Source organism: Nycticebus coucang, chromosome 1 (assembly GCF_027406575.1).
Source record: "Nycticebus coucang isolate mNycCou1 chromosome 1, mNycCou1.pri, whole genome shotgun sequence".
NCBI classification, from domain to species: domain Eukaryota; kingdom Metazoa; phylum Chordata; class Mammalia; order Primates; family Lorisidae; genus Nycticebus; species Nycticebus coucang.
This window is the reverse complement of record NC_069780.1, coordinates 37,314,256-37,330,124: the sequence shown is the minus strand read 5'-3', so window position 1 is coordinate 37,330,124 and position 15,869 is coordinate 37,314,256. Positions and strand designations below refer to the sequence as shown.

Below are 15,869 nucleotides of genomic sequence, written 5' to 3'. Positions count from 1 at the left end.
GTTTAATGTCCACCACCAACTGCACCTTCCGTAACTGCCTGAATAACTAACACACAGACACTCATGAGCTTTACTAAGGCCATGTGATTCTACAGATTTACCCTGGCCCAGTTCTGAAACAATGGGATTCCCTATTATGCTCTTTACCACTGAACACATCTTTTTCTACCTCAAATTCTGTGTAACACTCACTTCATCAACAAAGCTTTTCTGGTCTCCTTTCTCTTTCCTTTTTTCTTTCTTTCCTTTTTTTTTGAGACAGAGTCTCACTTTATCCCGCTCGGTAGAGTGCCATGGCATCACACTCACAGCAATCTCCAACTCCTGGGCTTAGGCCATTCTCTTGCCTCAGCCTCCCGGGTAGCTGGGACTACAGGTACCTGCCACAATGCCCAGCTATTTTTTTGTTGTTGCAGTTTGGCCGGGGCTGGGTTCAAACGTGCCACCCTTGGTATACGGGGCCAGTGCCCTACCTACTAAGCCACAGGTGCCGCCCATCTGGTCTCTTCCATTCAAACTTATTCACTTTAATCATTCCTGTAAGTAAATATTCAGCATTCCCAATATTTAGCACATAACAATAAAAATCTTGACTAGCACTTTATAAAGCATACACATTATCATACTTAATTCTCATAACAAGCCCTGGAGCTATGCAAAGCAAGTATCTTGTATATTACAGATTAGAAAGGAAATAGTGCCTTGTCAAGGATCACATAGGTAAAAAGGAGTAAAACTACACCACCACCCCAGGCCTTCTGATTGTAGACCTTATCCTACCATACACATAAAACCCTCTGTATACTTATGTGTGTACATAGAAGGACTTGTGTGTGTATATGTACACACACATATATAAAATATTACAGTGGGTTTGGTGAAAATACTATAAAAATCCACAGTTATATGTTTGTTTCCTTTGTTTATTGTCTTTCTCCATAGTAAGCTCTCAACAATTGACTGCCTCAACTTCCTCAAAAAACTTCTAAAAATGTACAGTATAGAAATGTATTCTTGTCCATTAATAGATATACAAGGAAGAAAATACAAATAATACAAAAATGGCCATTTTGTACTACTTAAATTCCTAATCATCATTAAAAAAAATCACTTGGGCAGAACTCAACTACTTGATATCCTTATCAATTTGAACAGCCTCTAAGCAGTTAAAAAACATAACTCTTGGAAGAGCCCCTCACGCCCACTCAATCCTTTCTTATTTATTCCTGTTTCTGACAGTTTGACCAGCCCATAGCATGAAGATGGAAAATATTGGGTATCTATCCTCCACACCCACTGTTACCCCCACATCCCACCTGCATTCCCTAATGGTAGAAGTGACTACATGATTCCAGCCTTTCTTTTTTTTTTTTTTTTTGCAGTTTTTGGCCGGGGCTGGGTTTGAACCTGCCACCTCCGGCATATGGGGCCGGTGCCCTATTCCTTTGAGTCACAGGCGCCGCTCTTCCAGCATTTCTTTTATGCTGAGCCCAGATGTAGCCTCAAACTCAAATTCCAAACCATCAGTGTTAATGACCAGGAAAATCAGGTCACTGTCTATTGGTCACCTCTCCCACACTAAATAGAAGCCTCAAAGCAAAGCTCCCCCAGAGAAAGATGGTATTAATACAAGTATCAAAATAATCATAACTATGGTGAATAAAAACATGTCAACTATTTTTTAAAATTCATGATTTTATAAAGATGCTTTTAGAGAAAAGTCACCTTTGGAGGATACTGAGACACTAACTCTTTATTCTGAAAACAGGTAAATTAAGGGATAGGATCAAACATCGAATTTACTTTTTCTATAAAGGTTGCTCCTCAGGGAAATCAAATATCTGATGTGGAAAGGTTCTTTATGTAAGTATTCCAGCTAATAAATGCATAAGCAATGATAGAATTAAAATATCATCACTTTGAACCTGTAATGAAAATATAGCTGTAGGCGATGGTAATCAATAGCTTATAAAACTATTATGTGACAGAATGATGGAAACTTCACCGTAGACGGACCTGGCTGGTGCCCCTGAACTGCTGATTAATCTTGAACATCACGGAAGAATGAGAACAGCCCCACTGTACCTGCTAATGTGGTGCAGTAGAAAGCTTAGGGGACCAGCCTCACTGCTTCCCATCAGGCATTCTTGCCAAAAATCTGACTGATCTGCCTCTAGCACTAAACCACCAATTTATAGGAAATACAGAGGGTAGAGAAACAGGTTAAATGCCACCATGGGAATATAATCTGCAAAACCCAGAAAGTGGAAAATTTTATAGGACTAATAATCTGGTTTCCTGAACAAACAGAAGGCAAGAAAAGCCTCAGATTAGAAAATAAACAGAGGCCACAGCCAGAGATGTGGAAATCAGCAAGATGTGAGAGCCACTGAAAGAAAGAAGACAGAAAAATGATAAAGAGCAATTGCAAGTTTGAATGCATTTCAAATGGCAGCCTTTTGGTGTCAGGGCACACCTACGTTATAAACCCAGCTTTGCCCTACCCGTCCCATGCCTGTTCCGATGTAAATGTGACCCTCATCACTAAGAGAACACCAATAACTATAAATGATGTTAGAGAAATACAGAAATTCATATTTTACTAAGAGTTCTATGAAAAATAACAGAGCTTTATGTATGTAAATTGATGATCTAAAATTATATGAAAAAATATTCATTTTTTTTGTAGAGACAGAGTCTAATTTTATCACCCTCGGTAGAGTGCTGTGGTGTCACACAGCTCACAGCAACCTCCAACTCCTGGGCTTAGCTAAAAAATATTCATCTTTGTAGGAGGATTCTTTCTCAGAGGTTTCCAAATAACCAAGGTTTTGCAAGCAGACACTCCAGCAATGAAATAATAAAACTGATTCAGAATCCCACCTGGGCAGTTTTAGCTACACTAATTACTTCCAGAACCAAGGATTTCCAGGTGGAGGCAATTACTCTTCATAGACTTCAGCAATACTTTTGTGCATAAACTGAATGCATTTATACAGTGTTAGTTATAGATACCCTTCATTTCCCGAAGATAATGCTTTAGAAACTCTCTTACGAGCTTAAAACTGGAATCTACATTTGAAGCATAGAGGAAAAAAGCAAAAACAGTTGAGCCTTTTGCAAAGTAATGTCTATAAGCCATAACTAGTTGCAAAATCTCCAGAAGCTGTAGAGTAGAGAAACATGTTAAATGCTACCATGGGAATATAATCTGCAAAATCCAGAAAGTGGAAAATGGGAGCTTGAAATATTCCCATTAGCATTCTGTACAAAGAGGTTCCCACACGGGCTCTGAGATTCATATAATAGCATCAGTGTTAGGGTAGCCAGGAGAACTGCTAATAAACTTCATCATGACAACAAAAATGGAAGATCAATGCTGGGTCTATTTTCAGACAGCCAAGGACACGTCAGAGAAAGATTTTCTGAGTCTCTGAAATAGAAAAGTAAATTTTTAAAAAGAAAGAGAGACAAAGTTTTGGCCCATGATCTGTGCAAAATGAAGCTTTTACCCACCAGGAGGCCAGGGATAGACAGTGATATGCTAAATTACAGGTTTTCCCAAAACAAACCAGACAATTCTAAAATAGGAAATGAAAGCTAATAATATAGTTGGGAAGGCAGAATGGTATTAGACTACCTGGGTTCAAATCCCAATTCCACCACAGTGTGACCTCGAACAAACTATTGTGATATCTCCAAGCCTCAGGTTTTTAACATATAAAATGATACTAATTATCGCACCTAATTCATAGGGTTGTTGTAAATGAAGATTAAGTGAGGTAACGTAGGGGAAGTCCAGAGCACATAATTTTGTACACGCTTAATAAGTATGATATTTCTTTTAGGAAGGCAACATGTATTTAGATCAAGTATATCTTTAAACTTTGTTCCTTATGATACTGTTTAGAGGAGAGAGTTTAGAGGAGAGAGTGTCAAAGGATATTCTTTGCATTTGTTTTTTCAGCTCTCGTTGGTGAAAGTCCTCTAGGCATTAGGAGTACAATGGAGAGTTGTGTTCCCTGTCCTGCTAGGACTAAGGAATTTAGAAAGACGTAATTATGGCAAAGCAGAGTAGGGGCCATTAAGTGGGGAAATTCTCTTCGAACATACTCTCCAAGAACGTGTTCTCTGAAAACACAGAACAGCTGACTTACGCCCCAGTGGGTCAGGGAATGTGTGCTTACGTTGGAGCTGTCAGAGGGTGAGGAGCGAGCCAGTGAAGAGAGTCCCCCGGCGTGGGGACAGGCCTAGAGAAAACAGCAAGCCTGGTGGGAGGAAGGCGAATCTCCGAGGGTGGCTGCAGACAAGAGTCAGAGATGAAGCTGAGGAGCCAGCAGGGGACTTTGTGAGCCAGGGCAGAGACTGAACTTTTATTACTGATGATTGGGAGTTGTCAGCAGGTTTTAATTAAGGAATGAGATGACTGGGTTCTCATTGTGAAGGATTATGCCCCCTGCAGCATAGGAAATGGAGGGCAGGATGCTAATCAGGAAGGTGCTGGGGAGGGCCCCCGTCAGACCCCAGCGGGTGGGATTATTACGACTAGAAAACTGATTTCATGTGGTGGGGGTGAGAGAGAAGCCAGCAACTCCTAGATTTCTGCCTTGGGAGATGGGGTGGGTAACTGAGCCAGGGACAGCACAGGGAGAGGAGGAGGAGGAGGGGAGGTGAAAGTTGGTAGGTCGGTTAATTTCTTGGAGCCTGAGGCACTTGCCAGAAATCCAAGTAGAATGCTTACATCTGTACCCCATAAATGCATGAATGTATACATGAAAAGAAAGAAATATTTAAAAGATTTAATAAATTTGGGTCAACTTAAATGTCACCAAATCTCCTATTGTCAGGGACACAAAAGATGAAAATGTTCAAATTTTATTTAACTTAAAATGAAAATAGCAATGCTTTGCCACTTGGGAAAAAAAAAAAGAAAGAAAAGAAATCCAAGTAGAAAACCTTAGAGGACAGGTAAACAAAAGGGCCTTCATAAGGATATCCTTGCTGAACCTGAACCTGTGCGTTCACGGTGGCACTGCAGTCCCGGGAGCTGGAGGCTGAGACAACAAGTGGGCATGGCCCAGAGGAAGGACCAAAGCCCTGTTCTTCAGGGACTGGTCGGATCATCAGAAAAACAGCCTGCTGGGGAAACTGTGGCTCTACTCCTTTGATTTAGGGCTCACCAATACATCAGTCGCGTGAAGCTCCTCTATTAATCAGCCAGTCTGAATCCATAAGCCAAGGACTTGCTTAAACCAACAAATCAATCTTCCCTGTGAAGCTTCCTGGCTTTGCCTTTGTGGGCTCCACCCTTGCCTTGGTTGAACAGTCTCCACCAGGGCTGCTCTCGTTTGTATATTACAAATAAATCCCCAGTGTTCTAAGTAATTTTCTCTGTAGTTTAGCACCATAGCACGATACTCATTAATTCATTGTGCTTTGGAGTCTTTTTTTTTTAATTGGTCTAGAACTCCAAAAAGAGGTCTGGGCTAGAAATAATAATTCAAAAGTCCTGTGGGCTGCTGCATAGGCAATAAAATAGAAAAATGTCACAATTTGTATCAGTAGAATGGTTCTATGAAATTCTACTTGAGAAAAAACAACCATTTAATTTTATTGAATCCAACATTTCTAAATGATTTGATTTGAAAGGTTTTTCTTTCCCCCAAATAACACCATTAACTCTCACAGAACTAGAGTTTTGTAGAACATACTTTGATAAGTGACAGTTTAGGAATTTTGCAGAAAGTTTATTGATATTCTTATTTGTATAAATACTGACATTTTATAACAAAAATGTTATCAACCAGGTTGCATAATTTTTCTCAGTTATCTCTTCATTGAAGTAGCTTCATGACTAAATGTAAACTAAAGTACTACTGTTCATATGATCAGAGGAGCAGCAATTGCAGGTATAAGGAGCTAACCAGCCTCTAGAGAAGGAAGTCTTTACATTTGAATGTAAATGTGGTGCTATGTCTGACAATGTAAATGTCAGACACATTGAGCGCCTGATGAAAGTTATATACCATCTTTCTAGGGGGAATATTGCATATTTTCACCTAACACACACACACACACACACACACACACACACACAAAACCCTGGCGATCCATTAACTCTAAGTAAAGAAGTCCTATCCTAAATTTAAACCTAATTTATGATGGCCAAAATAATGATGCTCTTGAAATCAAGTCTTTTGTGTGGGACAATGTGCAAAGCTCATCCTTTGGTTAATAACTAGAGTCAATCTCCAATGTCCGTCGACTTTTGGATTCCAGGTTTGTCTGTGGCTCCGCAGTTGGCAGTGGCTTCCCAATCAAATTCTATTTGCCACCTTATTTGAGGGTGTTCTTTAGTGACCCATTATAGATTTTTTTCTGAAATTCATGCTTTCAGTTATCTTATTTGAACTTCCTATCAAAGAGACTAGTAATAGTGAAGAACTCTGAGGAGAGAATGTATTTATGGTATTGGTATAAAGAATACTACACTGAGCACTGAGAGATTGAAGACAGGGAATTTTTTCCAAATCCATCATTAACTAGCTGCATAATCCTCAAAAAGTCACTCTATTTGTTCAGATCTCTCAATTATGAAACGAGTACAATTACTCTTACCCTTGCAACTTGCCGTGATAAACCAGTCAGCTAATGCCCATGAAAACCCTTTGCAAACTGTGAGGTTACCTGTAAATGTAAGAGAGAGTGATGATGATGATGGACGTATCTATCGCGATTATGAATGAGACTCAGTGAATCCTCATTATAGTTTTGCTTACAACTTTGTTGTAAGTCATCACCACTCAGATAATGAGTTGTATTTGAAGATAGCTCAAGTGGAAATTTCCCAGGGAAGGTGTCTGGCAGTATATTGCATTCATGACCTGTATGTGTTCACCGTTTAGAGTGTGGCCATTAGGTTGTTACTATTTAATGAGATGCAACAACCCACAATTGAATTGTTTTGCATAACTTTTGCTTTGCAAGTTCAACTAAATCAATTTTTAAAGGTTATTTATATGAATAAATGCTTCATCTCTTGAAATTTATTTTATCCTCTTTTTGCAATTCTGTAGTATTTGCATTGGAAGCATAGCCATTACAGACTTTGATTATAGTTGCTAGCTAGGTTTTTTAAGAAACCAGATAAAAAGCAGTTACTCCAGTTAAAAAGAAACCTGTCTGAAGTTATAAGAAGTGACAGCATCAATCTGTCCTTGACTCATACCTATCACAAGCTCATATCTATCCTCCTGTTCAGTCCCACCACTCTCTTCAGGATCAGGTTTATTATTTGAAGGGGAAAAGAGGCAGGTATCAACACACCTACATGCTAACTGTGTCAGGGACCTACAGTCCCTAATGTTTTCCACATCATCACCAAACCCTGATGCCACCCAACCGCTCGAAAATAGAGGATAAAATAATTCTACCTCATCTTTGTTTCTGCACATCAGAGGACTATTTGGAGATAAAATTAAATATATTTTAAAACCATCTTGAAATTAAACTTGTACATCAAGGTGAGATGTTAGTGTAATGTCATTTGTGTGGCATACATGTCATGCTGAGCAGCCTAACAATTAGAACAAATGAAAAAAAAACTAATGATTTTTAAAAACAAACAATTATATATTAAAGAATTCAAACAGAGAAGACTACCTTTGGAAGTAGAAATTTGGGAGTGTGCCTACATTCAACCATTCATTCATTTTACTAACATTTGTTTATTTGTAAGTTTACTAAAATTAATTTATTTATAAATATCCACTGTATAATGATGGTGAAAAAACAAGGAAGATAGACATGGTCCCTGCCTGAGTGGTGTTTATAATCAAGTGGGTGAGAGAATTAAAAAAGAAAGTAAGTTAATATGTAATGACACTTTGGGATGGGTTCATTGCAGGGTGTAGCAGGGTGTAGCAGGCAAAGGGGCCTGCTTTGATTGGCTGAGCAGAGAAGGCCTATCTGAGGACAGGGCATTTTAGTTCAGAGCTGAAGAGCGTCCAGACCAGGGAAGAATGGGTTCTAATGCCCAAAGGCAGGAAGGAGCGTGGAATGTTGGAGGAGTGTAGGGAGACTTGTTTCAGATCTAGGGAGAGAAGAGAACACTAGAGCAGGTCGGTCAAATATTGACAGCTTGGTAAAATGTTGAATTTTAACCTAAATATAAAGAAAAGCTTTTGAAGAGTTGCAAGCAGGGGAGCAAATGGATCGGATTTATTATTTAAAGGGGAAAAGAGGGGAGAGATCAGTTGAGTGGCAACTATAATAGGCCAAACGAGAAATGCCTGCTTGTTTGGACTATGGTGGTGGAGAGAACTGGACATCTGGGATGAATTTGGGGGTGAAAGGAAAGGATTTGGTGACATATTAGAAACTAGGGGTGAGACAGTGGGAGAAATTAAGGATGAACTGTGTGAGACCAGAATATGCACCTCTAAAATGTAAAGGATGATTGTTGAGCTGAACGATTCAGAAGCAGATCAGGAAAAGTTTCTGCCCTTCCTTTAATTGCCAAAAAGCAGGGCATAGATTTACAAAGACAATGGGTATCCAGCCTTCCCTCTCCACCAGGGAAACAAAAGTTCGCCACTGAAAACAATTTGAGATCCTATGGCCTGGCAATGGCAGTGAAGTCCTACATTAACAAACTTTGTCAACTAGCCTTTACTGGCCATTTATTTGCCTTCCCCCAAAATGTCATCCTTAGAAACTCCAAGTCTTTCCTTTGTCTTGTCCCTGCTCTAATTCATTACTGTTCTTGCTGAGGATGCTGTGTTAGCTGGAATTTAAAGCCACCTCTTAAAACGACTCATCATGGGTGTTTCCCATGGATACATGAAATGTGCATGCTAATAAATTTCTGTTTTTCTCTTACTTATCTGTCATTTGTTACAGGGCTTCATTCTAAATAAGAACTTATGAGGACTGAAGAAAACATTATTTTTCCTCTTACAGCCCTTTAGTGTCTGACTTGAGCAAAGATCTGGGTGGGGACTGTGTACCAGAGGCCCCAGGTGAGGTCAGGGATGACTCACCAGACTCTAGAGCACTGTCCCTGGCCGTGGGCTGTACAAGCGGATGCACTAATTTAAGTTCACCAGGTGGTCCAGATGATGGATTGAGGCTGATTCTAACCATATCACTCCCGGTGTGTTTGTTGGCTATCCAAATGATCTTCATTTTCCGTATTGAATAGAAGATACGGTCACCAAAAAGGGACATTGCAAACATGTTATGCCTAAAAAACAACCAGGGAGGAGAAATGGCAGGACATTTGTTCCTTGGCTTTTTTAAATTTCACTTTTTTTTAATTTTTTGTTTGTTTGCTTCAAGCATCCACCACAATGCCTGGCTAATATTTCTATTTTTAGCAGACACAGGGTCTCATTCTTGGCTCAGGCTGGTCTCAAACTCCTGAGTTTAAGGGATCCTCCCACCTTGGTCCTCCAGAGTTCTAGGATTACAGGGATTGTTTTAATTTTAATCACCTACCTTTTCAATTGTTTCTTATTTAGCATTAGAAAAGTACATTAAGTTTATAATTTGTGTCATTAAATCTCAACTAATACTAGGATGTAATTTCTAGCACCAGATCCACTGCCTTTATTATTCTGTTAGTCATCACGTAAGTGTGATGAAAATGGGGAAGAAAATAAAAACAGGGTCAGAGTGGGTTTCTGTGACTGATTTCTGCCTCTTGCCACAAGCTGGACAGTCAGTTCCTGGCATGACAGCAGGTGCTTCACAAAACATTTGACATTCCAAAAGGTATATAATTCTGGCTAACATGTGAGAACTTATTATATGCCAAATATTCTGTTGATTATTTTTATTTCCATTTATTTACTTTGTCTTTACAACAAATAGGTACTGTGGTAATCTTCACATTAAAGGAAATAGGATAAGAGAAGTTATGACCCAAAGTCATTCATCTAATAAATTGTAAACTTGGTACTTAAACTCAAGTCTTTTGACTTCAAAATCTATTTGCTAATCCACTACCCCAGTTTAGGTGAAAAAATTAAAATTAATTTATTTTACAAACTTCAAATGATAATTATTTTGTTTTATACCAAAAGCAAAACTTACCGTGTTTGATATTTGCTAAGACGGACAGAACCTCCATCATAATCACAGGAATAAATATGAGAATTGGTTCCTTCTCTGTTGTAATGAATCCAAAAGAGCCGCTTATCAAGCACATCCAGTGACATAGCTGTTATTTTCTCTGACGTCTCCAACAGGGTCCTCACTTCCATGCCATTGAGATCTGCTCTGTGAAGGCTGCCAGCCTGCTCTGAAGACCAGAATATAAACCTGAGAGCAAACACGTAGTTGTATGGATAGTCACCAAAATGGCCAGCTCTTTCAATGTTTCAGCATCCCCTAAATCCTGCACAGAACAAGCAGTACTATTTTGTTTTGTTTTGTTTTTTTTTTTTGGATGTAGGAGCTCTCTTGCTTGGTGGGGGTGAAGCAGGTGCTTGCACTACAAACCCCTCTCTCAGGGACCCTATTTTAGTGTCCTTCCTTTGGGGCCCAGGCCCTGACATCATCCCTCTTCCTGGGCTCTCTGCCCCTCTGTGTGCCTTCACCTTCTGGCCAGCAGCTCTCCCCTGCTCTGACTGTCTTTCCTTGTATGGCCCAAGGAGTGGGGCAGGGAGCCAGTGGGGCACCTGGCTGCCCTGGACTGTGTCTCTTTGCTCTTTCCAAAGCTTGGCTCAGGTCCCTGCAGGCAGTGGTTAGAAGGTTTTACCCTTTGAAAAGATGTCTTTCTTTTGGGGAGTGAGGAGATAATCATTAATTTGAAGAGACCCTTTTATAGACAATAGTAGTTGAAGCATTTCAGAGACAGGCAGGGATAACTTGCCCCCATGGGAGGCTGTCTGGAATGTCCAGGGGATGGGCTGGCTGCAGTAGCTTTGAGCACCCCCCATCTGCCAGAGTCCCCATTCTCCTCTTAGCCTCTGTGGGATGCTGAGGTGCTCAGTAACCCTTGCTGAATGGATGAGTCATAACAGAGGCCTTTCAGAGACAGTATTTCTGGTTTGGGTTTGAGTTGGGGGGTGGGTGGGTATGGGTGAGAAAGGAGGCTGTTTTAGGGTCTGGGAGACTATATCACCCCAGAGATGGGAATGTCTACAGTTTGCAACTGCCAAGGAAGGACCCTGGATGGTGGGCAGTTTCTCACCTATAGAAAAGGAGGCTGGGCCTGGCCAGGTAGTCACCTGGGGAGGTAAGCTGTGGGGTGGGGATGAATTGACTGGCCCTAGAGGGCTGAAGTGCAGCCTTCCCTGAACACTGGGGCCCTGGCCCCATCTCAGCTCTGAGCTGACTGCCTTCTCAGAGCCTTGGTGTGCTCACCTGTAAAAACGAAGGCATTACCATTATACTTATCCCACCCTCCTGCCAGGAGCAGTTGCTGTGATGTCCAGAGACTTGTTCCAGGGCATTTGGGCTCTGCATGGGACCCCCTTTCTGGGCGGAACCAATTCTGTCCTAGGGTGTTCGGGTCCCCCTTAGTTCTAGCATTTGTGGTCATCGGGCTGGTCCCTCACTTTTTGGCCTGTCTCTGCCTTGAGCAGTACTATTTTGAATGAAAATTTAATTCAACAAGTATGTATTGCCTCATTACAAAATTACATTGGATTTCAAGTTAGAAGGAGTATCATGTTTCTATAGCAGAAAACCATGATAGTTAGCAGTGTTTGTGGAGGGAGCCTGCCCCAGTCCAAATCCAGGCAACTGTCCTGTTGAAAATGTTATTTGTGTGTGGTAAAAGATGGCCTTTGTCTCAATAAGACAGTCCCTTTACGTTCAAAATGTAATGATTCTATGAATCTTCATTAGATTTAGAAATATATTTCCATATCTGAATACAGCAGAATTTACCTTTCAACTGGATCAACTGCTATATTCGCAGGATATTTTAAGGCACTTAAAAGAACACGGGAATTATTTCCTTTCATATCTGTTATTGTAATGATTCCTTCCTGTTGATTTGACCAGATAATTTCTTCATTTATCCAATTTATTGCCATTCCAGAAACATTTTTCTCTATATTGCACACCCTCTGAAAAATCAGATTTCAAAGTTATTAATAATTCCTTATTCACAACAAAGTTATTTTACTTAGGTATAAAAGTCTATTCTTTTAAGTATTTGTCACTTTTACACATTCCCAACATTATTGAAGTGATAAAATAGTCACAATATGGTGCCTTTGTTTTGATACAGTAATATTAACCCTCACCCCTAAGCCTAGCCCCCAATTAAATTTATCTGGGCATACTATGTACCTCAAAGCTTTGAAAATGAAGATTATCCTATACATTTTTGAAATTAGGCATATTGTATTAATGCCATCCAACACATTCTTATTAGGTAATATGACCATAATGTATTAATAATTTCAACTATACTAAGAGTGGAATTTTGATGCTATCTTAAGAACAGTATGTTTGATTCCATTTGCTAATTGAATTTTCCAGATCCTTGACAGATCTCAATTTCAAGCTTTGCCAAATCTAGCCAGATTCCCTTGGAGTTTGAGCGTAAAGCCGTGGGTCTGGTGAATTACCTGTTAGAATCCCCCTTTTTCTTCTGGCCCTTTCCGCTCCATCCTTTCTATAGTCCTTTGTGCCCTCGTCCCTTGACCAGAGTAATAGGGCTTCTCTTTATGCACCTTGACTGAGTTCCCTGGCATCTCATGATAAAACCACCACCAGTTATCTCCTAACTTCAATAACGAACAGGTAAACTGATCTCTTAAAGGATGGGCAGAAACCCTGATTTGCACCATTGCAGGTTTACGTGGAGTAAATATTTCCACCATGGTAGAGTTCCAGCTGCCCACGTCCACACTCCTGAACATGGAGTTGAGCTGAGATGGCATAATCTCATCAGCCTGTGCTAGTCCCTCATCTCACACAAAGAAATCTAGCCAACCCATTTTGTCAATTGCTAATATCATCATAAATTGACTCAGCTAGGTTAATTTGTTTTAACAGCTGTCCTTCACAAACAATGTTTTAACCCAAAGAAATATTAATGGTGAAATTTTTGGCATCAGGATGAAACTTTCCTAATGACTTGATATAAAATTATAACTATTGGAAGTTTTTTCTTGTTCTGTGACAAGAAACCCTCCAAATTCCTAGACTCAAGATTTTGAAACTATCCTATCAGAAGGGTAGAGAGTAATCAGCAGCCATCCTTGTTAAAAGTGAGATTAGCAAGTATTAGAGTTGTGATAAAACAGTTTAGCACCTAATTGAAGCTTTTAAGAATAATTGGAGAGAGAAAGTTTAGGTTAAAAAAAAAACAGTATGCACTTTGTGTTGGGCATAAATACTTGAAGTTTCTCTAGTCACGTGCTCTTTGTAATCCACCTTGTTGAGAGAACATTTCTCCTGGGACTCATTAAGTATTCTATAGCTAAGAACAAAGATTAAGGATCTTTTGTATCAACTTGAAGTAAAATCCATTAGATCTGTGGTCTGCTTTATTTTTTTTTCTAGAGTGCAAACATCTTGAGAATAAAAGGGAAAATTTTTTCTTTCTACATGTAATGTGACAAAACCCCTACCAGAGGCTTTTATATGGATAAATACTGCTTCTCACTCTTAGCACTGTTGAGATTTGAGGATGGAAAATTCTTTATTGTGGCACTGTCCTGCGTAGTCTAAGATGTTTAGCAGCATCCCCTCCCCGCTAGATGCCAGTGGTTTCACCACCCTCCTACCTACCCAGTTTGATAACCAAAAATGTTTCCAGAAATTGCCAGATGTCCCCTGAGGGACAAAACCCTCCACCACGCCCCAAGCTGAGAATCCCTGGGTATCATGTAAATATCGAAAACAATCATTGGAGGCCAGCAAGGTGGCTCACACCTGTAATCTAGCCCTCTGGGAGGCTGAGACAAGTGGATTGCTTGAGTTTAGGAGTTCGAGACCAGCATGAGCAAGAGCAAGACCTCATCTCTAAAAATAGCCGGACATTGTGACAGGTGTCTATAGTTCCAGCTACTCAGGAGGCTGAGGCAAGAGGATCACTGGAGCCCAGAATTTTGAGGTTGCTGTGAGCTGTGATGCCATGGCATTCTACCGAGGGCAACAAAGTAAGACTATGTCTCAAAATTGTGAGCTGTGATGCCAGGGCACTCTACCAGGGTGACAGCTTGAGACTCTGTCTCAAAAAAAAAAAAAAAAAATGAGACTCTGTCTCCAAAATAAATAAATAACCCCAATCATTGGCATAATCTGTGTTAATCATGAAATAGTGATCTGAGTTAATAAATTTAAATATTTTAAAAATTACATTCATATCCTCGTTTTCTTCTTTGGGGGCTTCTGAGTAACAATTTGTGGGCCTATTCAATAATATATTACCACAGATGCAGATTAAATAAGTACTTACATCTGGCAGACACACGTTTGAACTGAAATGTAATTTTCATTTATCTATGTAAGAATTTAATATATTATGTATGTTAGTCTGTGCAAAAATTCCTTGAATACCATGGTAATGGTACTTTACCTCTTGTCTTGACCCATTCAGAAAAACTCTTTGCAAAAGTTGTCTCTCTAAATCCACCCAATAGATTCTTTCCTTGTTGTAATGAAAATCCATGATCACTGAGGCGCCAGCATCCACCGCCAATTGCTCATGGTTTGTTCCTTCCAAATCGATCCTAAAGATACTATTTCCATGGGAGAAAATTAAGAAGGGTGCAGGACCTGAGTGGGAAGAAAGAAATCAAACTATATATTTTCAATACTTTCTCTGATTTAGACAAAATACTTCCCCGTGACAGACAACATGATCAAAAACTATCTTTAATTCCTGGTTTTATGTTTTAAATCAGGTCAATTGTGTAAAGAATAAAGAGTTCCTGTAGATCTTCACAATTAATTTTGTAAATCATCTTCTCCACAAGCTGTAAGAAATAAGCATTGCCAAATTATGAAAAGTGAACTATTTGAAGAGAAAAGGTACTTTTACTCTTATCTATAAAATGTCTTTTAATGTTCAAAAAGAACCACTCTATCCTATTTTGGAAAGGATGTATATGAACGTACATTTTGATTATGTAAATCGGAACTGAAAATACCAATATTATCATTTTGGAAATGGACTCCTCCCTCTCTAGCCTTACCTTGTGACTAGAGCCTTCAGGGTGATGATGTGGAAGATGATGAAAACTAAAGGAAGGTCCTACATGGAAGAGGGAAAACTGAAAAGTTGTCTAGGGAAAGTTCTGAAATATTTAGACCCTGTTAGCTTTGCCATATAAAATTCAGGATGCCCAGTTAACTTTGAATCCTGTATGTATTGCATGGGCCATAATTCCACTAAAAAGTTATTTTCTATATATTTGAAATTTAAATCTAACTGGGAGCTCTGCATTTTTATTTGCTAAATCCAGGTAATGGGCTTTACTGGATTTCTTAGTTCCTATATAGAAACTAAGTGCGCTACCCTGATCCAGGGTCAATTCCCTGGGGATGGCCACCTACCCACTCTGACACCCAATACTCAACATCTGTTTGGGAACCTGCTTCCTTCTTTGCAATCTCACTCCTTATTACTGGCAGATGTCACATAGAACTTGCCTTTGATGCAAGATGACTCCAGGGGATAGTTTCAATCCCTGCAGTCAAATTAGTTTCCTTGGTCATGAGAGACCTGAGGAAGGTGGTGAGGAGGCTCTGCCACTCTGCCTTTAAAAAACGATGGAATCACTGGGGTGAATAGGGAATTAAAGAGAATTCTAACAGCTTCCCTGCTGGGCTTACTGTATTCTGCTTTAATATCTAACCTGAATACCTTAATGGGACTTAATAAGTGTGTATTGTTCTAG

General features: G+C 39.7%; 1 protein-coding gene across 1 annotated transcript in view; it reads right to left on the bottom strand.

Annotated features, from left to right (window-relative positions):
- Positions 1–15,869, bottom strand: part of EGF (epidermal growth factor) — an 86,405-nt gene that overhangs the window by 51,465 nt on the left and 19,071 nt on the right. Inside the window, exons 2-5 of the mRNA XM_053565908.1 lie at positions 14,546–14,745; positions 11,899–12,080; positions 10,096–10,323; positions 9,042–9,244 (exon numbers count right to left, since the gene is read on the bottom strand). Of these exons, the coding sequence (XP_053421883.1) occupies positions 9,042–9,244; positions 10,096–10,323; positions 11,899–12,080; positions 14,546–14,745 (813 nt within the window). The remainder of the gene's footprint in view (positions 1–9,041; positions 9,245–10,095; positions 10,324–11,898; positions 12,081–14,545; positions 14,746–15,869) is intronic.